Raw genomic sequence first — 25,584 nt, forward strand, 5'->3', positions numbered from 1 at the left:
CTCCTTTATCTATACAATATACAAAGGAGCTTTCCATATGCAATCACTGTTTTCCCAGAATAGTCACTGTTTTTCCAGAATGCACCAGTCTGGGTGAATCAAGTACCATGGTCTTTGACATCTACATGTGATGCTTGAGTGCATGTCTAAGAGATTCACATCGCTACGGCACTTTCTTTCTCTATAAAGGCCTGTCTCACTGAGAAACTTCCAAAACGTGGCTGCACCTGGCTGTCTATAATCTCTGGCAAACAGGTTCTTACTGGCTGTCTGCAACATCTCACAAAAGGGTAATGGTCTGATTAACCTGTGGCTGTATGATTCAATTTTCAGTCTAACCATCTCCAAATTTTCTTCTCCTGCATGTTTATAGGGTTTTATAGTCTTATTTTCTGGTTATTGAAAGAGTAGGACGTGAAGATTTTCACTCAGAAGCTCAAGATCAAGACTGCTTTAACATATCTAATTCTGTTGCTTCAGTGATGAGATTCATTCTTGGTTTTTTGACCTGCAGCTGGCATATGTAAATGTCTTGACCAAGTCTTTGCATCAGATATATCTTGCTTCTTAGCGAGTCAAAAATATTTCCAGCCTACTGTTTTGCCTTTCAATCTGTCTATGGCATCTATTTTTTACAAAAATGAGAAGAAACACGTTGAAAATGTAGCATGCCTTGGTGATGACCTCAAAAAGAAGAAAACTGTATTGTTTATCATAAAGTTTTTGGATTCTCTAGGTTGGACTCAGACTTTTCTCAGTGGTGCACAGTGAAATGACTAGAGGCAATAGGGCCAAACTAAAATACAAGAAATTCCATTTAAACTTGAGAAAATTAATTTTTACTGTGAGGGTGGTCAGGCTCTGGAGCAGGCTGCCCAGAGACATTATGGAGTCTCCATCTTGGAGATACTCAAAACGTGACTGGACACAGCCCTAACACTTCCTGACCCTGCTTTGAACAAGGGAGTTGGATTAGATGGTCTGCAGGGGTCCCTTCCAAACCCAGCCACTCTGTGTTTATAAGATATGGCTTCCTGGTTTGACCTTGGACCTGCCTCATGACTTGTCTGGCAGTCAGTGGACTGCTTCATGAGCTTGCCTATGCCTGGCATCACTAAACTGCTTTACTTGTCTTACTGTCGCCCTAGTTGATGAGGTCACTGCACCATGCTTGCCCTTCTGTCACCCTCACCTCCTGAGTCACCTTGTGCAGCTGCTGGCCCTTGCAACTCAAACTGTCGATTGTTGCATATTCCTGAACCACGAGCAGCAGGTTGATCAATAGTGCTATTTGCAACATATTTGCTGATCAGTTATGCTCTATTTTTTTGCCTTAAAAGTCTCAAAGAAATTCAAAATCATCTGCACTACAACTTCCTCCAAGACTACTGTCAGATGTCTTTTCGATGTATGGTTAGGAAAATCTATGTGTGTTTTCATATTTGTCTTATGTTTGATGGAGTCCTCAGGTAAAATAGGAGAGAGTCCTGTTTTTCCAAGGTATCTAACCTTGCTGCCAACAGTTGCAAAAGATCAAGCCTCTGAGCCACTAGCAAATTGATCTTCTCCTGTGTGGTACTCTTTCTGGTAAATGAATGAGAAAGAATACCTTGCAAAATTGTTTTTAAGGACAGAGTGCTTCTTAGAACACATACACTTTTACCCAGGATTGTGTTAGGTTCTCACTTCATCCAGCAAATTAGTCTGCCAGTGTCATCCCTCCCAATTTCCTTCTTTAGGCGTGTTTTGCTTTTTTGTATTTTTAATAGAAGGACATTAGAAAGAGTCTCTTATGTATTATGTGTCTACTACAGAGCACAACACAGAACTGGAATTTTCAATGTAGGAGACTTCACACTAGATGACTGTATCGTATGAAAGCTTGTTATGAGACAGCTAAAAAGGTGCTCCTGATAAAATTAGCAGCTGTTTAACCAGAGCTGAGACATTACTGATAGTATTGATTTGAAATATCTCAATAACACTGATTTATGAGGCTGACACAAAGACATCTATTCACACTTTCACTCAGTGTAATTCTCTTCTTGAATCCTCAAAGAATGCTGGTGTTAGGGTTTTTTTAACAGTTGTACTTAACAATAGCATCCTGTTTTTTTCATTCCAGATAAATTTCGTCAAATCCTTGAAAGCTTCCCCCATGTTAGACTTCATAGAAGATGTCACATCTTTACTCTATATCAGTATCTAAGACAGTAATATAATCCTTGAAATAGAAAATTATGTAAAACTTTAAACTGATTTTAACCTTTTTACTTAGCAAGATTTTCAGGATTCGATATTCCTCTTAGTAAGCAGCTACAGCTGGTCGGGAAAGAAGAAGAGAAAACAACATGCTCAATTTAAACAGGGGAAGCTCTTCTTCTCTTTTTAATGCTTATGACCCAAATCTAGGGTTTGTTCTCTACATTTCTGAACACTGAATTTTGTCCCTTTTTACATTAATTGCAGAGGTCAGTGAGTGGGTTTGCCCGATCTATTCCAAGTGTTTGTGATTTCGTCTTGGAGTCTTGTATTACTTCAGCTGTTCTGATTCGTGTTGCACATCGCATTAGCCAGAATGCCTGTTTAGTATAACATCTAAGTTTTGTTCATTTCATTATCTAAATATTTGTTCCAATTGATTGTAACTGGAGGCTTTTGCTTATGTCAGCACTGAAGTCCCATTATGCTCTAGAGAAGATCTATTACATTTTACACATTTCAATTTTTTAGTGTACTTACAGTTTATATTGAATCATAGAATCATAGAATGGCATAGGCTGGAAGGGACCTCAGAGATCATCATCTAATCCAACCTCCCTGTCATGGGCAGGGACACCTCCCAACTAGACCAGGCTACTCAAGGCTCCGTCCAACCTGGCCTTGAACACCTCCAGGGAGGGGGCATCCACAACTTCTCTGGGCAATCTATTCCAAAGTCTCACCACCCTCGTACTGAAGAATTTCTTCCTAAAATCTAATCTAAATCTGTTCTCCTTCAACTTAAACCCATTTCCCCTTGTCCTATCAGTGGACACTCTTGTTAAAAGTCCCTCCCCAGCCTTCCTGTAAGTTCCCTTCAGGTATTGGAAGGCAGCTATTAGATCCCCCTGAAGTCTTCTCTTTTCAAGGCTGAACAATCCCAGCTCCCGCAACCTGTCCTTGTAGCAGAGGTGCTCCAGCCCCTGGATCATCTTTGTGGCCCTCCTCTGAACACGCTCCAACAAATCTATGTCTCTCTTATGGTGGGGACACCAGAACTGGACGCAGTATTCGAGGTGGGGTCTCACAAGAGCAGAGTAAAGGGGAAGAATCACCTCACTTGACCTACTGACCATGCTTCTCTTGATACATCCCAGGATGCAGTTGGCCCTCTGGGCCGCATGAGCGCACTGCCGGCTCATGTTGAGCTTCTCGTCTATAAACACCCCCAAATCCTTCTCTTCAGGGCTACTCTCAACCCACTCTGTGCCCAGTTTGTATTTGTGCCTAGGATTGGCCCGACCCAGGTGAAGGACCTTGCATTTGGACTTGTTGAAGCTCATGCAGTTAGCACTGGCCCATTTCTCAAGCCTATCAAGGTCCCTCTGGATGGCATCTCTTCCCTCAAGTGAGTCCATGGCACCACACAACTTGGTGTCATCGGCACACTTACTGAGGATACACTCAATGCTGTCATCCATGTCGCTGACAAAGATGTTGAACAGCACTGGACCCAGAACAGACCCCTGAGGGACACAGCTTGACACTGGTCTCCATGTAGACATCGCACCATTGACCACAACTCTTTGAGTGTGACCATCCAGCCAGTTCTTTATCCATCGAGTGGTCCATCTGTCAAATCCGTGTCTCACCATTTTACGTGTTGAAGTACGTAATGAACATGTATTTTTTTAACATTTTGTATTTTATAATTAAACTGAAACAGAGATGTTATAGTGAACGTTCATACTTTCAGATCTTTATCTGCTTAAAAGATTCAGACACTTCTACAAAAAGATGCCAGTGTTCAGCACTGCTGATTACCAGTTAAAGAATTCAAATTTGACATAGTGACTGGTTTTGTAACAGTATGTTTGTCATAAGATTTTTTAAAGATCTGTTTGAAGCTCAGACTTAAAATCCATGGTGTGCCTTTTTTAGTTCATGGTTCACTTTCAGTGATTTGGGTTAACTATTATTGGAATCTGCTTCTGGCCAAAAAATAGCAAAATTTCTTCTTGCTAGATTATTTTCTGCAACCGTTTTTGAAAAAAGAGCTGTGATTTTAAAATGTTATCTTTATAGAAAAAAAAAAAACCACCACGAATATTTGTCCTACCTCAGGATATTTGCATCCTCACTAACAGAATTTTAGAAACTACCTGACATAAAACATCATGGCCCATTTTTATGATGACACAGACTGTAGTCTTTTTTACTTAAAGCAAGTTTACATACAGGAGGCTTTAATACATCCATAGACAGATTTTCCTTCTGTTGTATACCAAGTCTTTTTTTTTAATTTGTAGAATTAAATCTTACCAGTGAATAACAAAAGTGGATAGAATTGCTTAAAAATATTGGGAAATACGAAGATGTAAAGGAAAATTCAGAACTCGTTAAAATATGAGTAGCATTACTCATATTAAAACTCTTCTAAAAATATCACAGGACAAAATGAGTGCATCAATAAGAAATGAAGGAAATGGTAAAGGGCATCCTTATTCTGAATCACCAGTGCAGAGAGACTAATCAAATCTTACACTAGCATGGCACTGATAGATATTAAGCAGAGGATCTCTCATTCTGCTGGCACACTGACAAACTACTAATAGAAGATCTGAAGTGATAAGGGGATTAGCAGGAACGGAGATTGCAGTATAAATAAGTGGAATGTCTCTTTCTTTGCCTACAGCTCTAGTTTCTATTATAAAGCTTTGGGTTTATATACATGCTTCTATCAGCCATACTTTTCATAGTTACTTAAGGGATACCTTAAAATAGAGCATTTCAGTTATCTTTTATTTAACATGTAAGTATCTGTTCCTTGTTTCTGTAACTTTCCCAGCCGTATAACCCTCCTTTTCACTAGCGCATATGAAAATTAAGGAAAGTTTTTGTGGATCTCTTTATCTAAGAACCTAAGTAAGTCCTGTTGCTCGTTGGCAGTTCCTCTGTACAGAGGTAGAGATGAATGTCTGCTACATAATAGCTGTTTGTTTATGAATATTACTTCATAAATCTAAGTGAAATTTATACTCATTGGATTCAGGTGCATAGATGAAAGACATCGTATTAGAAATTATAACCTTTAATGAAATTTTTTCCTACATTGTTATTATGGAAGTTGCAACATGCCCATTTAAAAATACAGGAATTGCTTAGGCAACAAATTACCAAACTCTATTAATTTCCCTCACCAGGTGACAATCAGCGTGAGGATCCACTGTATAATGACATAACAACAAAAGTTTTAATTTAGTACGCTAGGCAGATGTGCACAAATGCACTAATCAAATAGGATACCAAATTTCCAGCAGCTGCCATGATAGCTAAAAAAGATTTTAAATTAATACCAGATACATATCTAAAAGTCTATATATGAAAATGAATTAATGCATAGTGAAAAAATACACCTCCTATGTTTTACCTGGCCATCACTTCTGTCATTTACTAAACTTCCTACCTTAATCTGACTCACAGTTTCAGCCTCTGTGTATCTGTGTGGTGGAGAGCCTTTTCTCCTGTCATAAGGTTAGATATTCACGCTCTATTATTTACTTTTATCCCCAGATTCTGTTCGTTTTGCTTGTATTTGACTTCTGTCTCACCAATATCTACCTTCACGTCATATTACTGCTCTTCATTATACTTAATCAACAGCTTTGAATGTGGGTTAAAAATATCTAGATATGAAAACCTGCAATTAGTCCATACCTAATTCTATATACTACTGTTTAACCTCTTTTCTACAGGCATTAAAATTCAAAATTCTGATAAAGAACAAAAAAGTTGGTACGATTGAAGAAGGTATGCTGAGGAGAGAACTTGACAGTCGTGGTGAGACAGCGGAAGTTTCCGACTTTGAAATTTTGTCCGACGAAGATGAGGCTGATGATAAAGCTCCTCTTTATCCAAAGAGTGATTCCCCAAAAAGAAAAAGTAATCATAGACCTTCAGCCCCACCTCGAAAAAAAGCGAAGGTAACTTTTGTCTCAATGGAATTTAGAAAATGCATAGACGTATGACTTCTTTTTTTTAATAAGAAGGAATATATTATCTTAAAATAGAGACTAAATTTAAAAGATAGGCTTTAAAATTACCTAGAGCAATACATTTTGAAATAGTTTTCAGCTCGAGGTTTCAGAGTTTTCCTGATTCTTAGAGGACAATCCAAAATGGAGCTTATTTTAGTATCCAGCTAAAAAGCATCCCTTCCCTGTGCTCCCATCCTAAACTGCATCTGCATTTTTCAATTTCAAGTCTTGCTTGTCACAGGTGCTCAATAACACAATAGAGCTAAGATAAAGTTGCCCAACTGCTTTGTCAGTCTCAAGGGCCTCCTGGAGTTATGCATGGAGAACACTCACAGCAGTTCCTGATGAGGAAGGACAGAGTTAACGATCTATTTCTTCCCATAGACCACCAGACTACCATGTAAATTTTGAAGAGTTCCCATTCCCCTATTTTCTTCTGGTTTGGATTTATGCATGAAATAAGGTGTAGAATTCTGGTTGTGCTAAAACATTTTTAAGCACTTATAACAGGAAAGGTATTTTTACATTCATCATGTAGACACTTAACATTAAATACTATTTCTGAAAGAAATTGTAAAAAATGGATGTAATTTTCTTTTTAATAATCAAATGGAACTTACCCATTTTTTTAACTGAATAGCAATTCTCTGCCCTGGAAATCTGTTACTCTGTCAGGGTTCAAACTGCTTTAAGTTTTTCCAGCATGCAGGAAGCACCCAGTATCCAGTCACTTCTGCACATCACACTCTGATTATCTTCACGCAGATAGACTGGGAATGCTCCTCAGGGCTTAATATTTTGCTGAAAGGCAGTGTCTCTTCTCTAAGTGATTTGAAGGTCAAGACCTTCACTTCTTTTTCTTTCCATCTGATATAGAGAGATAGTATACAAAAAGTTCTGAGGAAGGATAGAGTCCCCTTTGCATAGGGAAGGCCAAATTTCCACATAACAAGGTCACATATATTTGTAACATCACACTATAGACCAGATCATATACCACATACATCTTGATCAACAGCAGCAATAACAGATGTCTGCTCATGTTTCATAGGCACAAGAGAGAATGGTTATCAGGGTCCCACCATATTGGAGGGGCGACATTTGAATCCACACCCAAGATACCCTAGTGATGCTGTTGGCTTTGGTTGTGTCACTGCCTTGAACATTCAGAGAGCTGTGTTATTCATCAGGGATTCTGTGCCAGTGGACTTCTAGTTCTGCTCATGACAGATAGCTCCAGAATAATCAAAGCACTTGAACTTTGTGTAGTTTGAGAGTCACAAGCAGGCAATCGCTATTATTTTGTCAGATGAGAATTTTCCTTCAAAAGCTTTAATGGAATGTAGACGTTATTAGCACAGTTGGCTCTTTGCTGGCTACTACCACTAATTAGCTCACAAGTTCATGCTGAGTAAAATGAAGAGGTCACATAGTACCTCAGTATAAGAGATAAGACTCTGGTAAAATTTCAGTCACTTCAGTGTAGAGCAGCCTTTGCTTTTGCTTGCTTTGGCAATAGAGCAAGACTAAACAAAGACTTTGGCCAAAGATCTTTGCATCTTAATTAAGAAGAACAGACTTTTTCTAACTTCAGACCAATGCTTGGAGGAATATACCTATGATTGATTTGCTTGGCATGGTAAAATATTCTCCTGTTACTTTACATTTTTTAGTTGAGTTTGTACTATTGATGTAGAGATTCTCTTTCTCTTTTTTTTTTTTTTTTGTCTCTCAGTGCTTCCTACCAGTATACACTTTCTAGTACTTTATCTATTTAGAAATATACAGTTGGACATATGTTTTAAATGACTAATGTTAAGAGTCATGAAAAATTATGTTAATTTACATACTAATCTCAGAATCAGGAAAATAATAAAGCTGTCCAACAGAACACTGTGCTAGGAAGCATTGGAAGCATATCTCCATTCATGCTACAACTGCTATGATGAGCATAGGGACAATAATCTTACTGTCTCTGACTGGATCAACTCTCACTATCAAAAGTCATATCTTAAGCTGAAATATTCATTAATTGTGACACATTTCCTCATGCTTTACGCATTCAAAATTATAGTTTCTTCTGAATTGTTAATAATAATAATGAAATATGTGTTATTGTGTTTTTTTAATTCTTCCATTCTTTTATATTACGATTATTAGATGAAGAAGATGAAAATTGCCTTTGCATTGTCGGATCTTGTAATTTACACCAAATCTGAGAAGTTTGTGAGCTTCGAGCATTCTCTAAGTAATCAGAAGTGCTATGAAAACAATTCTATTGGAGAGACTCGTGCACGGAAATTTGTAAAACATTCAGGTAATTTTTTTTTATTTAATCAGATGAAAGTTATAATGTTGCTATGGTTTACTGCTTAGGCATTGGAAGGGTTGAAATTTTATGAAACACATGCTGTCCAATTTTATTTGATTGCTTTCATGATATTATTTTAGAAATATCTTGCCATTTGCTGCACATTTTTATATTTCAGTTGGTTTTGTGAGGAAAAATGAATCTCAGATTTGTTTTGATTTCATGTATTTTTACAAGTATTATAGCATATAAAATGTATGAATACCTTTTGACTCATTGTTTTCTGCATCAAATAACTTTGAAGTTACAGTCAATACTTGAAAATGTGTGGAATAGATTTCACCTCCCCCATGTATGGTCTGTAGTGCTCACTGGAGCTGGGCGTACAGGACCCCAGGCGTTGATGATAACTGTGGATAAGACAATCTGCATTGACAAAATAAATAAACCACATAGCAGGCATCTGCTCCATTGGACCAGATTTTTCACACCAGCCAAGTCGGATTATTCAAAACTCATTCTGTGTTGGAGTGTCTCCATTTGGTGCAGCCAGTACAGCGCAGCCTCTGCTGGTTTTCCTCCAGCTGTCTGCCAGTAGCCTGAAGGGAGTGTTAAGAACAGAGATCGCTGACCATGACAATGAAGTGACCATGACAATGGCCAGCCCAGCTGCCATGCACCACGTTGTGGAGATGATTCAATGGTTGGTTAGGTGAACGGTGCTGAAAGGCATCAAAACAAGTAGGCTTTTGTGAGCCGTCCATGCTCAGAGTCCTCTCTGTTCACTCTATCTAGTGAATATATAAGTAGTTCTATTTTTAAAAAAAAAAGAGGATGGGAGGATGGAAAGGATCAGAGTGATGATCCTGGAAGCGTAAAGCTTTCTTTTTAGTTGCTAAACAGGAATAGTGTAGATAGAAGTCATTTGAATTTTTCCACATCTGTTTAGTTTATGCCTTTGTAGGAGGGAACACTGCTAGGAGGAAGAAAACCAACCCAGTTGAATAGTTAACATCTTCTCAAGATTATGAAGGAACCAATTAAGCGTGTTTTAGAAACGTGCTGTTCACTCATTTTGAGATTATTCAGTCGTTTTATTTAAAACTCAAACCAGCAATCAAGCTAAGCTCATCTTGGGATGATACTTTTCCTATTGAAAAATAGGAATGAGTTGTTTTTTTTGATCAATTTCCTGTTTTGTTTTTCCAGTTTTCCGTAAGAACACATTGGGCTTTAGTATAAAAATTGTATATTTACATAACAAAGAGGTGAAGAAATAGAATATTTCCCTGAAGGAATGATCTTGGTTATCGAACCTTCAACAAAAGTCTGCACTATAGACAGAAACACTCTCACATGCAAATATACACAAAATGCTATCACATTTTAAGGTTTTAAAATAGGATTTCAACCATATCTTAGAGTGACCCAAATACTAATGTTAACATGCACAGAATCAACCTAAAATAGAAATACATGGATATGATGTACTGATCATGTAAAAAAATAATAATATTGATGGATCAGATTATTAAATTTTTATTATTATTTATTTAAATAAGATCTCTTTGTTAATAAATTTTTTCTTACCAAGGTTTTATCATTCTGTTTTTCAGCTGAGGAGTTTGTTTCACATACTTCAAGATTCCTTACAAGAATCTACCCCAAAGGAACAAGAACAAACTCTTCAAATTATAATCCTCAAGAGTTCTGGAATGTGGGATGTCAACTGGGTATGTACCTTTGCAAAGACTGTTGCATTTGAGGCTTTGCAGGGACTATACATATACAAGAGTTTTTCTTTCCTGTATTATTTTTTTTGTCTTGGAAGTTACGTATTTTCCCTCAGTGACATCACTTTCATCTTGTGTTATCTAATCTTCTTTTTCACTCTATATATTCAGGTATTTTTACACCTCAGGATCCAGGAATTCTGATGTTGAATAACTAAGGGAAATATTATTTTCATCTATTTACTTTTGTAATTACTTACAGTTATGCCCTAACTAATTAAAAATATAACCCAGTCACTCCAGTGACTGTACAGAAGCAAAGTAAATTTAGGATCTTAATTTCCGGTACATGGCATATTTGTTCCCTGAGCAATGAAATAACAATAACTTCTGTTTCTCTTCAGTTGAAGCTAGTTTTTAAATTGAAAGGGTTAAAAATAAGCCTGACTTCTCTATTCAGCAAGTTTTGAAAAATCTCTCACTTGTAAGCACTTTCTCCTTTTTAATGGCCTTAAAGACAATCTTGCCCTCATCTTTTTGTTCTTCAGTTTAAAAGATTCTCAGGTACCTCAGTCTGCTACACCTTCTTCAGCCTTAGGGAAGGAAGAGAACAATATTTTTTGCATCCATATGTATATATTCTCTTTTATTCTGACTCCATATCAAGGCCACCTGAGAGAGTCTGTGGGGTGAGCAGGGCAGTTTGCCGCAGGCTCCCAGTTCTGAGAGGTGAAAGGTGTGGTCTCACCTTCTTATATTACAATACACACTCGGGCACAGATTTCCACTTCACTTTTGGGACCACGGAGCTTATGCGCCCCTATGCTCCAGGCATTCTTTTCTCTTGCTTCCTTTCTCAGTTCCCAGAATATCTTCTCTTTCAAGTTTCCTTCTCAGAATTATTTTTAAGTGTGCTATTTCCAATCAATCATGTGCATGAATATTATTTATTGTTTAACACCCTAGTGCATGCCCAGATACTCTCCTACAGTTATAGAACTTAGAAGGAGCGTTGTGCCTCAGCTTTCACTGAGATTGCTGTTCCCATGTCTGTGGCCCTGACCACAAGTGGTGGAGGACATTCCCAAGCCTAAATTTCCTACCATTAACTGTCCCCATTCCGAGCTATGCCATACCGTCAGTGCCACATGTTGAGGTGATGTGGGAAACAATGACTAGGGAGATTGCATGAATTTGGCCACTCAGTGCTGACTGTTCAGTGAAAGAACTGAAATATACTTAGACCCTGCATAATTCTCTCATTTTTACAAATTCTGCTTCTCATTGTGACTGTTGTATTGACGGATAGTTTTACAACTACAGTAAGAGTAAAAAAATTACTAGTTAGTTAGTATAAATGTTGTGTCTGTGTCATTATAAATGTTTATTTATAGTACGGATTTGGACTTGGGCTAGGCTGTTGCTGCAAGTATCTCACCATTTCCATACCATTTGAAATTGGTTTGATTATATTCTGTCCGTGTGGTTGATCCTCACATTACCTAGTGTCATGCTATTGCTGGGTTACTTACCTGGGTTGGTGCACTCTCTGTGTGCTATCTACATTGCTGTTAAAAACTGGTAATTTTCTTTCATGCTTAGAGGAAACACTGGCCAGAGGTCATTTATTTAAAATTGAATTCACCTTCTCAGGTTTATCATACGGCAATTCACAAGTTTTCTTTTTAGCGTGTAAATCTGCATACTGATCTCTGCAAAGAATGGCCATTTGTTAGATCTCAAAGAGGACTGAAATCTTTCAAAATGACTGTGTTGACTGTTTACCCAGAGTATACTTTAATGAAAAGTCATTCTAAACATTAGTATACAAAACATATGATTTTTGCTGGATGGTGGCTTTGAGCCCCTTGCTGGAAGAATTAATAATATGCAGGAAGTGGTTAGATCTGCCCTCTAGGTCACAGTATTTGCATCTTCGTTTAAAGAAACATTTTTCACATGGGAATAAGCTGATTATAGGCAATTCTCCACATATATTATTTCCCAGCCACGTCAGATCTATTCTTGATTCCCTAATCTGTTTTAGATAACTGTTTGGCAGAAATACAACTGCGCTTCACAGTGCAACTCCCAAAGCTCCACTCGGTGAATCTTCTGCTGATATCCTTCCCCTGATTTAACACAGATTTTTTAATTTTTGTGTCTGCCTTCTGTCCATCTAGCCCACATACCCTTTCTGTCTCCCTGCCATTGCACTTTGCATCCCATGCAAGAAGTAATTCCTCCAGATCCCTCTACCACTGTCCTAAAACTGTTCATGGGACTCTCAGATTTCTCCTATGTCACCTATTCCCCTTTCTCAGCTCCTTTCACCCTCCTCACACCTGCTAGCTTATCCTTCTCACTTACCTCTAAGTTCCTGCCTTTAAACTGAAAGAGGGGAGATTTCGATTAGATCTAAGAAAGAAATTTTTCACTCTGAGGGTGTTGAGGCAGTGGAACAGGTTGCCCAGAGAAGCTGTGGCTGCCTCATCCCTGGAAGTGTTCAAGGCCAGGTTGAATGAGGCTTTGGGCAACCTGGTGTAGTGGAGGGTTTCCCTGCCCACAGCAGGGGGGTTGGAACCAGACGATCTTTGACGGTTCCAACCCAAACCATTCCATGATTCTATGATTCTAACATCCATAACTGTTCTGGCTGCGCAAAGAAAATCCATGAGGTTTTGTTCAAACCTACATCTAATATTCCCTGCCAGGCCTCTGCATCATGCAAATGATGACGTTTGAGTTTTCCCTTCATTTCCCTTAGTGATAGGCCCCAAACAGCACTCTCTTCTGTATCTTGCCAGCAAATTTCTCTAAATTGTTTGGAACATATTAACTCAGAGCAGACTGGCACTCGGCTAAAGCAGGATGAAATGGTCCAACAGGCTAAAGATTTGTTGAGGATGAGAATGATGCAATTGTGTAAACCTAATTTCCAGAGGAAGGCAAGTTAAAGACCACAGTAAAAAATACAGAGTTTCCACAAAATCACTTTTGGATATCACTACGCATTCAGCGTCCCTTCTCTGAAAATCGAGACTCATAAGAATGGGATAGATTTTATGAACAAAGAGGTCTTATGGAGAAAAATACCTATAATAAATTTTTATAGTCTGGGAAAATTAGTATGCCTCTTGCATACAACTGCAGTGTAGCACTGGAAAGAACTGGTTTGGCGTATCCATATCTCCTTTTTATTTAGTAAATAGAATGGAAAGTAAAGATTGACGCAGAGAAAGAATATTCAGGGCTGTTATTTAAATAAACAGATATCAATTATATTATATTGACTGAGAAAAAGAGAGAAAAAAAAAACCAAAAGAAAACCTCAGTGAAAATGAAAATAGAAAGCTTTAAATATCCATTCGATATTATGTCCTTTGCATGCAGTAGAAAACATTATCCATGAATCAAAACAATCTACAGGAATGATCAAAACATGTCATATGAGAAAGCCATGGTATGGCAGGTACAGAATTTTGTTTTAGAAGAGGAGATACAGAGCATGTGTTTTCTGGAGCACTCATAAAAATTTATATGCAGCTCTGAAGGTTCGACTACCGGTATGATGGATTTTTTGTTACCGTAGGTTTTGGTTTGGCCTGTGATATCGAAATGCATCTTGGCGATTTTGTCACATCTATTTTGTGGCTAAATCTCGTGTGCAATAATATGGTAAAAATAATGCATAGAACGATGAGTGATAAAGAGTTCTCTAGTTCTGATTTTAACCTCTGAAGTTACTTAAGAAACCCACTTATGTAGATTTTGGTATGCCTCATCAATGCACCTCAAAATGACCATCAAATCTGACCTTGCTTGGATTCTAAGTGTGTGAAAACTTAAAGGATAGGCAGGCTTTGGAACTCCTTAGAAAGAAAACAGAGGACACAGGATCACTAATTTAATTTGGAATTTTTGGTTGTATGTTTTTTGTGAAACTGTATTTTCCCTTCCCACTGGACAAATGGCAAAACTGAAGGCAACAAGACTGATATTTTTTTTCTAAATAATCGGAATATGTTTGATCATGGGAAGTTTATATTCTTGCAATCTTGCTGAACACTACATTTTAGAATCATAGAATCACAGAATCATAGAATGGTTAGGGTTGGAAGGGACCTCAAAGATCATCTAGTTCCAACCCCCCTGCCATGGGCAGGGAAATCCTCCACTACACCAGGTTGCCCAAAGCCTCATCCAACCTGGCCTTGAACACTTCCAGGGATGGGGCAAGAATGCGTGATAGAGTGTCAAATTTAGTAAAGGAATTTATGAAAAAATGATATTAAATTTAAGGAAAACCACAGGCTTTTCTATTAAAAGATGCTGGAATACAACTTTTTCTTATAGACTTAATCAGTTTTTCATCATCATAATTTTATACTCTTGTTTATTATTTTTACTGGAAATTTTTTTTATAACATGGCAAAAGTATAAAGCAAGCATTTTCTATAACATGGCTTTTTTCAACAGCTAATGCGACATCTGAAACAAACTGAGAATATTCATTACATTATAGCTTTGAATTGTTGCTTCTTGAATTTTTAGTGAAATCTGTGAAGTGACATGCTTTATTTTTTTTATTTTTATATCCAGTGAGGTTATTAGAATATCTCAAAGTTCTTTTCAGTATATGTTATTGCAGTTAGATACTAGGTGGCACTCTTAATCAAACATGGTGGTCCTTAAAACCTTGCAGATGACTTAACTCATGCCTATGACATGGAAAAGAGATACATCACAGCAGTTCATCTTTGTTCATTCTGCATCTAAAAGCCTAATAGTTAGTCTCCAGCCATTAAATAGATCTTCAGCTGTATTTCCAAAATGGGCTTCAGATTTTCTTCCAGACTAAAAAACTTCTGCTCAAAGGCAGGGGATGAGTCTGACACATCATACACCTCACGGCAAAAATGCACTCAGGCTGTTGATTCCAGTCTATAGCTCATTCTTTGTTTGGGCTTGCTGTGGCCTTATCTCACAACTGACTCATGGAAAATGTGCTATAAAAAAGACAGGAAAGATTTCCTGCTAGCTTCCAAGCCAAGCAATGCCCTGGAAAAATGAAATGAGAAGTCATAGAAAAGCTGATTGTTCTTGATTGCTCCCTCCCTTTTGCTGAGGTTTCAAGAACAGGACTAGTCATCATAGGTCAGCTGCAGAAAAAGAGAGGGAGGTCAATATCTGTGTTACTACTTTCTTCCTAATATGATTTTAACAGCCCAAAAATTCATCCTTAGGAAATGAAAACTAGATCTTGAACAACTGACATAAAACTTAGCACATACTTTTGAAGAGTGCGTTGTGGAAAGATAATACTAAGATGCCAAAGAAATGTGTTAATTACTAACAAAGTCAGGTAGTTGGAAAAAAAACCACAGTTGTAATAGACCATGGCCATCATGGTTTATGGAACCCCAAAAAAGGATTGCTTTACCTCTTATTGTTTGCTCGGTCCCCAGCCCAAAGGGATAGCTGTTAGAACTGCAGACTCCAGGTGTATGATTAAGCTCATACTTAAAGTATGAAGTCATTTTTGGTTACATAGTCCCTTAAACGTCATTAATTAGATCATCAGTAGCTGTAGTGGGGCAGCTAACTCATGTGTAGACACCACCCTGATAGATGAAGCTATCTGATTACACTCACCTTTCCCTTGGAATGGCTCCAAGTACTGAGAGGTGTTTCGAGTAAAGTTTTTGTGTTTCTCTTGCAGGAAAGTTTCTAACTGCCAGGTTTATGATAAAGCTCTTGGGCTACTCTGGAGCCTGCTTCTTTGTAGGCAGGGTTGGGTTTTTTTTTGGTATGTGTAATAGATACTGGAATTTCACTTAAAAGCAAACAAACATAAAAAGCAAACAAACATAGTAATTTCGTTTTGTTAGCATTTTGTTGACAGTAATAATGGCAATAATTTTCCCAGCTATCTTCACTAAACCCACAATTGCAGACAACTAATAGAATATTGAATAATTTATCTGAAATCTTGTTAATTTGACAGAAATAATTGACAGAAAAAATTGCAGGGACCCATTTGTCACTGAACTCCTTGTTGACCCTGTTCTAAACCCTGTGTTAGAGACCCAGACTAAAACAGGAAAGGAAAGCAGATAATATACAGAGTTCTGCCAAGAAGCACAAGGCAAAAAAAGAGTAAAGACTACTTTGGAAAAGTTTCTGTGTCAGGTGTGAAATGTCAACCAAAAGATCATCAGACTTACACTGAAGTGACTGACTTACAGTGACACTGACTTACCGTGACAGTGACTTACAGCGACAGACTTAACACTTTCAGACTGACACATTAATTAAATAGCAAAATAAATTTTGATTTTAGATTCGATAGTTTATCAGAAATGTTTTAATTAATTTTCCCATGAGAACCTCATAGGAGATGATAGTTACTAGAAACCAGTTCCAGATATTCTTGACAACGGATGATTTTTAATCACCTGACAACTTTTTTCCAGTAGAGTTACTTGTAATTAAGTAGGAACAATGTCAGCAATTATGAACATTAGAATGATTGAATTTTAAAACTTCTAATGACAATGTCTTTAGAGCTGAAGTATTGAACTGGCCCAAAGACAATAAGGACAGACTGACTACATATGCTGGGCATGATGTGTCAGACAGTTATGCATAGCACTCAGTTCTCAGAAGGGTAGTTCCTCTTACTGCAGCATAATACCTCATGTTGTAAGTAATTCATAAATTAAGCTTCTGTAGAATAAGAGTATCCATTTCAAAATGCGTCAGTGGTGAGCAAAGCCAGAAATTTTAACTAAGCTTAAGAAAATTTGGAGTCTGAATAGCAGAAGCCTGCCTCATTTTATTCTGTAAGGAGAGGAAAAAAATACATACAGTAAGGCCAAATTTTTGGGTCAGAAAAAGAGATGACAGTTGTATACCAAAATGTATACTAACAACTTAAGTCTGCCGTGTGTTGTAATGGAACCACTCTATAACTTTTTTTTTTCTGATAGACGTAAGTGCTTGTTCATGAAGTTTGGATGGGATCTCAGCTCTTCACTTGCTTGGCAAGAAGGCTATAAAGCTGCATAAAATTTAAACAAAACCTCATAAAGCCCAGGGCAAAGTGAATGCTGAGGATACTTAAAAGACTGACTTTGGACAGTATGTCCACAAGCCTGAACTAACAAGCACCCAGAGATGGCAGTGGGGATCAGAGTGACATGTCAAGACAGGACCAGAAAAGCAGTCATGCTCAGGCTCAGAGCAGTCTGAGGAGACTGCTGTAATGTGGCAGAGAGTTTTAATTATGCTGGAAGGCTTTCTAGTTTCTCAGATAGACACAGATAAAATAGGTGTTTAAAAGCCACTGTATTCCATTATTTTCCCAGGTTACATGTTCTCAGCACTTGGTGACAGAGCACATTGTCTTTCTCACATCTGCTGCTGCAAGTGAGAAGGGTTTACACAGGACTATAGTAAGCGTTGGATTTCTCTTGTGCAGACCCCATCAGATGGCATATTAAACTGAGTAATATTTTGAATATACTAAAAAGGAAATGTTTATATTTGAGGATATCATGACAGTTAATGATTGCACAGGGCTTAGAAATTAGTGTTATATTTATCATTCAGATGACGAAGATATTATCACATTTTAGTTTGAAAGAATTTGTTTACTACTGATAAGAGATCTTGTTGTATATGCTGCTTCTGTTAAATGAATGTTTGTTTCCCGGTATATGTAATAGGTGACACTTGTCATCATGTTATAGTTTGTCCTTCCTTCAGATGCCTTCTGTTGGTTTCAGTGTAATCTGATGACTGAATATCCTCCCTTTTCGTCCACATATTGAGTCAACTCATACTCAGTTAGCATGCCCTTTATTCAGGCTGTGAATGAAATTTTTTAAAAGCCACTTACGTCACTTTGAAAAAGTAATGTGGTCTACCCAGCCATGTAAGGACTTCTGAAAATATTTCTGTAAATTTGGGCCATGATGGATGGGATGCAGATGTGATCTGCATGGGAGAAGAAAGGCGAGACAGTCAACACCCAGATGGGAGTGCTAAGGTGGAATGAATGCAATGTCTTCAAATCCAATCACACAGGCCACCTCATAACCAATGACAAAATACACCAGATTATTACGATATGATCCTGTTTTCATAGTGTTCCCCAATCTGTGTGGAATTCACTTCAAATTTTGGATGTCTAAGGCAGAGAAGATTGATTGCGTTCACTGTGAGCGGCTAACTGTAAGAACACAGGCAATTGGAAAGAGCTGAGAGGAGGGCAACACGACTGATCAAAGGGTTGGAAGTGTGATCTATTACAGCTCTTTAAGCTCAAATGAGTGAAGTAAATCATGGAGATACGAACATGGGCATTGAGTGCTTTTTTCATATAATATTTTTGGAGATTGTATGAAATTCATATATTTTGAGATGGATTTTAAATGGCATAAAATTCAATTAAGTAACTCATTTTAAGGAAAATTGGAGACAAACCTATGCTTATCCATGTTAAACCCTTCTCTTTTAAACGCAGAAAATATATTAAACCTTAGGGTTGTAATACAGCTGATAGAACCAGGAAGCGAAGCATAAAAAATAAAAAATGACAATTTAAAAGTCCCAATAGGAATATTAATTGAGAGGCAGTATCACAGACAAAAGACATGCAATTTTCCTCAACTGCCTTCAAATCACAGTCGCTTAGAAACCTAAGAACTCCAGTGCTCAGTTTGGTTTTCAAAATCTTTTGCTTTCAGTTAAAAAATCAATTACGTCTTGAATGGTAGTGCTTATGGAGGGTGCAGAATTTGAATACTTAGACTGTGGTTAGTTCTGCAATTAGTCGTGGGACAGACTTCGGTTAACTTCTTGTGATAGAGAGGTTTGGGATGAAATATATCCTTTATATTACTCTGTGCATTATGGATTGTTTCATCTTTTTGGAGCTAGGCTATTTCCTAACTTGCGTTTGTTGTATGAAGTTATTTATATCCAGGGCCAACAGGGACAGCCATGGCAGCTTTGTCACTTTGCAAGAAAACCTGAGTATTAAATACTGTGATCTGAAGGAGATTTGGCCTCATGGTTCCAGGATTCAGGTTGTCCTCCAAGCCCATGTTTTGCTCTGCTGCCTCGATTTTGATGCCAATGTTAAAAGTCTTTTGACGTTTAATGGAAGAACTGAGGAGAAAGTTTAGCTTACACAGTGCTAGACCTCAGGTGCCTGCACATTCCCGTGAAAACCATATGTTAAGATTACGTACTGTTCAGATGGTTTCATAGTAAGAATATTTGGGCTTCTTTCCTAAAGAAACCAGCAGTCTAAAACTCTCTTCTCACCTGCATTAAATTTCTACTGTTTCACAAAATCACAGTACAAAGCATGTTATTGACAGTTCTGTTCTCAAATCCATCAAAAGCAAGATGAAACATTGAGTAGAAATTCAGTCTTCCACGAAGAAAGATGTTGCTAAGACCACACTGCTAGATAATGGAAAACATAGGTTTTAATTTATGACCTTTGCCATTTCTCAAGAAGTGTAAGAGTTACAACTGCATTTGATTAAAAAGGAAAACTGTGCATCAATAGTACACCATAACCCATTGTCCTAGGAGGCCCCAAGCAGCTGTAAACCTGGAAAACAGTTGTAGGAGAGGTATGCATCTCAGAGAATATAATCCAGAATTTCACATTCACTTGCCTTAACTGGGTTACGACTTGCAATACTGGGGAATCAGTAGGTAAATTAAAACTACCGTTCAGTGTGTTTTTAACTTGTTCTAATGTAAAATTAAATTAAGTAAAAATACAGTGTTGATGTTTGAAGATGTCAACCCATAATAACATTGCCCTTCACTTATGTTGCAAAAGTAGCTTTCTTAATAGGATAAAATGTAAAGCATTCTCCTTTGCTTGTTTCTGTTGCTAAATCAGATTTTCCTGCTTAGTAGCCTATGAAGCTTGGCAAATTTAGCAGCAGCCTCATTATGTGCAATCATGTAATTTGTTTCATCTTGTGGAAGCTGCTATTTGAAGCTGCGACTGTTCGATTTGCCTAATTTCAGTTACACTTTTTAAACCACTTATTCTGAAACTATGGCCTAGGAGTTACCTACGTACGCAGAGGTACTGGGTTATCTGTAGATCATGCCAGGACCTAGGCTGCAAGGGGCCTCAAGGTTGCAGCTCTGTAGCATTCGTTGTCCTGCTTGAATCAATGTATTAAGATAAAACGAGGGCCATATAGCACAAGATTTGGGTCTATTTCTGGGTGATGTGCTGGGGCATGAAAAACAAGTTGTGAACCACTGCCAAAACTGTACCAAGAGAATACTTACTGTCTTAAAAACAGGAAATGGTGTGCAACGGGCAATACGAACATTGTGAAGTTTGATTTCTGTTGTCAAAGGTAAAATAAGCCTAAACTTCCTTTGCATATTGACATAGAATCAATGCCTGCATCTACATAAGCATTTAGTTCAAAGCAGGAGTGCACGTTGTGTTTTCTTGTTGTTTTTTTGTTTATTTTGGGTTTTATTAGGCAAAGTTGTCAATTCCTGCTCACTGCACGTTGGTTCCTGTTGCAGAGTCATCTTAGCTAGCACAGATGGGATTCTTTGCAGATGAAATAGAGGATGCACTGTGGGAACACTTGATGTATTCCAGTCATTAATTGGTATTGAGGTCATGGAACCAGGCTAGAGCTTTTCTGAAGTAACTCCACTGAAAATGTGTGTAGTGCAAACATTAGGTTCGTAGTACCAGCTGCTTCACTCTATGTATCTGTTCCTGTTTCTGTCATTTACCATAGCATTTTTTAAAAGGGTCATCAAAGCACTGAAGAAACAAATAATTTTTGCAGTGAAACAGATCCAAATTTCCCTGAGATAAGGATTTCTATTCTGCCAAATGTTCATTCAATACATTTATATTATCTCAGGAAAATGTAATAAGGTCCTCTTCCTGAATTATTATGAGGAGTCACTTGTACTGCTTAAAGTCTTCATTTTTTTTCCTGCCAGTAAATGACTTTTTATCGTTTTCTCTTTAACACATGTCATGTTATCACTTCACTGATTTGACTTGTGCATTTTCTATTTTGAATGTGACAGGAAGCTCCAATGTACTGGAATAGGGGAAAATTTCATTAAACACGTCTATTTCAATGTTGGTTTTATCTCATGAATTACAATATCCTGTTGATGAGAAATGTGTTATTGTATTATTGCTGCTGCAGCAAACCAAAAATGTTTTGAGCTTCCAAGGAAAGCAGAATCTGTCAGGTGTATACTAACAAAAACCACCAGTACTGGAGGATTAAACTTGAATAGAGCTTGCTCACATAAATTTAAGAACCCTTTAAAAATTGCTTCTACTTCTATAAATTTATATGTATTTGTACTGAATATTCTAACTCTAAACTAAAGCTTCTTGATCTGGGTGACATGCTTTTGTGAGGAATTCTGCACCATAATTCAGGTTAGTTACAATCCTGTGACAGTTTTTGTCTCCTAGACCAGAACTTTGTGAGCAGGTTCATGGTGCAGGGTCTTGTTGCCGCAGAGAAACTAGTATGTGAAATTAGTCCTTATGGACAAAAAAGATCTCTCATTTCATATTCTCCAAGGTCTGATTTGGAAAGAAAAGGGAAAATACAAAACATATTGCAGTGTAAAAAATCTATACTGTAATTCTTAAAACATGGTGCAGTTCTAAATAGTGTACTTCTTTGGTGTATTCATCATACATTATTGAATAATGCTAAATCTAAGACAAATTACTCGATCTTATATATGAGCAGAAAGATACACATATTTTAATCTTGTTTGCTTTTGTTTTTACTATTATTATCAGAAAATTGTTTAATAAAATAGTTATCAAGTCTAATTCACTAAAATCAATATTTATTTAATTTTACAGTGGCCTTAAATTTCCAGACGCCAGGACTACAAATGGAACTGCAAAATGGAAAATTCCTGGACAATGGCAGTTCTGGCTATATTCTGAAACCAGAATTCTTGAGGAACCGCAATTCAACATTTACCCCTCACAATGTCGGAAGATATAGTAACCCAATACGTCTGTCCATAAGGGTAAGCTTAGTTAATTGTTGGTTTGTTCTATAAAATGTGAAAACAAACGTTGTTTAGTTCAGACCTGTTAGTTACCTGTTGTTGGTTTGTCGTTTTTATTCCCACTTGTGGCTGCTGGGAACTTTAATACTGTTGTTTAACAATGTGTTAAAACTCTCGTATCTACTGCTGCTTGGATGATTTCCCTTCTGTAGTTCGCTTACGTTTGCTAAAAATACGTCGGTGTTCAGAAGTCATAAGAGTTTGTAAAAATACATGACTCCCATGGTGTTGCATACAGAAATATAAATACACCGTGCTATTTCCTTTACGTATTAGCAATACCACATGTACTATTGTAATGCTAACTGACAGATGGAAATGTTTAAAGATATGATCGGAAGCTTTATGCATCTTTTAAGTTTCATTATCTTTCTATGCATATGTAAAAGGCTATTTATCATCCTGAAATGATATAAATAAGTGTAAAAAAGGGGATGAACCAATAAGCCTTTGAATTATTTCTACTTCTCCCAAATTCAAATCTGATTTACTTCTTAAAAATAGTAGAACTACAGGTTATTTAAAACTAATAGGTTAGAAAAACCTGTCTTTTGAGGTCAAGTAGATGTTTTATAATTGTTTGCTAGTTAGAAAACTACATTTTCCCAATGAAAAAATGCAATTTCTGATTACACCGTACAGTACTTGCATAAATGCTATTTCATTAGCATAAAATTAGTGTATAATTGTTATTTAGTTTCTTTCAGAGAAATAAATAGTGGAGATAAACCATTACCTAATAACAATTATAAAATACTTACATAATGCATGCACCTAATCAAGAACATTTTAGTGTCTCAAAGTGAATATACCAATTATGAATAGACATTGCTGTGTGATTTCATGCACTCATGCATATACATCTGTTATTTTAGCCCTTATTTGTATAAAGCTGGAGTCGATTAAGATGAGGAAAAATCCCCAATCGTAATACAGGAGACAGTCAAAATCATTGACACTGGGGAAGAAATGTCTGAGTTTGGAAGAATTTAGCATATAGCCTTTGATGTAAAAATACAAATATTCATAGAATCATCATAGAATTATGGGACAGTGAGACTTGCCACTAGATCAGGTTGCTCAAAGCCTCATCCAGCCTGGCCTTGAACGCTGCCAGGGATGGGGCATCCACAACTTCTCTGGGCAACCTGTTCCAGTGCCTCACCACCCTCACAGTGAAGAATTTCCTCCTTATATCTTATCTAAATCTACCCTCTTTCAGTTTAAATTCATTGCCGAGGTATTTCATATGGAAACTTCTGCACCTACCATGTCATTTACTCTTCTCTCTGTATGTTTTCTTCACCTTGGGTCTCAAAAATTTTTTGGATTTATAGATTTGGGCCATAGTGTGCTGAAAAGAGCTCACTCTTTCCCACTCTGCGGGAGACAGACTAGGTCTAGCATTGCTAGAAGAGTGGGAAGCAGAACTTGGCCAACGTGGCTGAATTTTAGTCATGACATTCAGGACATGTCAAAGAACCTTCACTGGTTCTAAGTGGATAGTCTACCAGTGCTTGCATCTTGCAAAGATTTCTAGTGAAGACAGTGACTATTTTCTAGGAAGAAAGGGGACAGCATCAGGGTTTGCTAAGCCACTGCTCTTCAATGTTTCGGGCTAGAACTTTTCTCGGAGCAAGGCGTTACCGAAAATATCTAAGCAAAAGGTGGAATATGTGGGTTTTGATTTTTTGGTGGTTGACAGGGAAATGAGAATCTGTATCATGCGTTTTGATACTTAGTCCTGAGATCTGATTCATAAGAGTCATATCTTCCACCCAGGCTTGCAGGCTTGTATCTCTCTCTTGATAAGTTCTGCACATGGATGTCTAAAAAGCAGATTACTGCACAGATGGTTATTCTCTCCTAGGTGTCCTGAAATACAGATAGAAAACCGACAAAGTTGTGGCTTTCATAAATCCTTTCTTAGGCTGGGTGCCAGATTACAAGACAGTCTGAGGTAAAATTTCCAGGTAGCTAACTAAATTAAGGAGAAAAACATCAGGGAGCCTACTAAATTTAGAGTTTTTCTATGTTACTGTGAAAGAGAAGGAACACAGGAGAGACACTTTGCTACATATCCTGTAATACAATGCCGATGTCACTGTGGGTGTTAGCGCTGGTCCACTAGACTTTTAACAGGAATTCATGAGTTTGATCTCAGAAAATGCAAAAATCATGAGACTGATTCCTCCAACATGATTATTTGGCATGGTATCTAAATGTAATTTTTATGGGTAGTTATTGAACAAAAATTTGAAGCAGGATATCAGATTTTTTTTTTCATGATGAAGGTGGTGAAACACTGGAACAGGTTGCCGAGAGAGGTGGTAGACGCCCCACCCCTGCAAACATTCAAGGTCAGGTTGGATGGAGCTCTGAGCAATCTGATCTAGTTGAAGATGTCCCTGCTCATTGCATGGGGGCTGGACCAGATGACCTTTAATAGTCCCTTCCAACACAAACTATTTTATGATTCTATGAGTCTATGAAATCAGGCAAGAATTAAAGGAGATGGAAAGAACCATATTCTTAATTTCATTGTGCTTAATATGTATTTTTATAATAGTTTATGGCTGCTATATGCTTCTTATAGTAGTATCTTACAGGAACAGTTTTTGCTACTATGGCTACTATGTGGCTACTATGTGAAGATCATTCTTACAGTTGTTTCAATAATGACAACTTTAATTTTCCAGCTCATCAGTGGTCATCAGTTACCACCGAGCAACCTGTCAAAGACGAACAAAGCTGACCCATTAGTACACATTGAGATTTATGGTGTGCCAGAGGATCAAACAAAAAGAAAATCTAGTGTTGTAAAAAGCAATGGTAAGGATCACTCTTATTCTCTTGACTGTGAACAAAACACAGTAATATTTTATAAGAAATTACCATTTTGCCTTCCCAAGAAGATGTTATACACTTACAGCAACTGCAAAAATTTCACTCTAGGTGAGGATCTTCTGGTATGAAATCTGTAGCAGAAGTTCAGGCTATGGGCCATTTTTGTAGATGTGTAGGTTAAGGAAGCACAAACTCTCTTGGTTAGTAGCATTCTCCTGGAGGAAGATGGAATGTCGTCTTTACTCACTGTTGTGGGCCTGCCCTGGACAGCAGCCCAGCCCCACACAGCTGCTTCATCAGTCTCCCAGTGGGATGGGGGAGA

General features: G+C 37.5%; 1 protein-coding gene across 1 annotated transcript in view; it reads left to right on the forward strand.

Annotated features, from left to right (window-relative positions):
• PLCZ1 (phospholipase C zeta 1) overlaps nt 1-25,584 on the forward strand; it is a 47,103-nt gene that overhangs the window by 16,846 nt on the left and 4,673 nt on the right. Inside the window, exons 7-11 of the mRNA XM_009980043.2 lie at nt 5,958-6,185; nt 8,400-8,556; nt 10,167-10,283; nt 22,201-22,373; nt 25,115-25,247. Coding sequence (XP_009978345.1) covers nt 5,958-6,185; nt 8,400-8,556; nt 10,167-10,283; nt 22,201-22,373; nt 25,115-25,247 — 808 coding nt within the window. The remainder of the gene's footprint in view (nt 1-5,957; nt 6,186-8,399; nt 8,557-10,166; nt 10,284-22,200; nt 22,374-25,114; nt 25,248-25,584) is intronic.

The sequence above is a fragment of the Tauraco erythrolophus genome, chromosome 4, assembly GCF_009769465.1.
Source record: "Tauraco erythrolophus isolate bTauEry1 chromosome 4, bTauEry1.pri, whole genome shotgun sequence".
NCBI classification, from domain to species: domain Eukaryota; kingdom Metazoa; phylum Chordata; class Aves; order Musophagiformes; family Musophagidae; genus Tauraco; species Tauraco erythrolophus.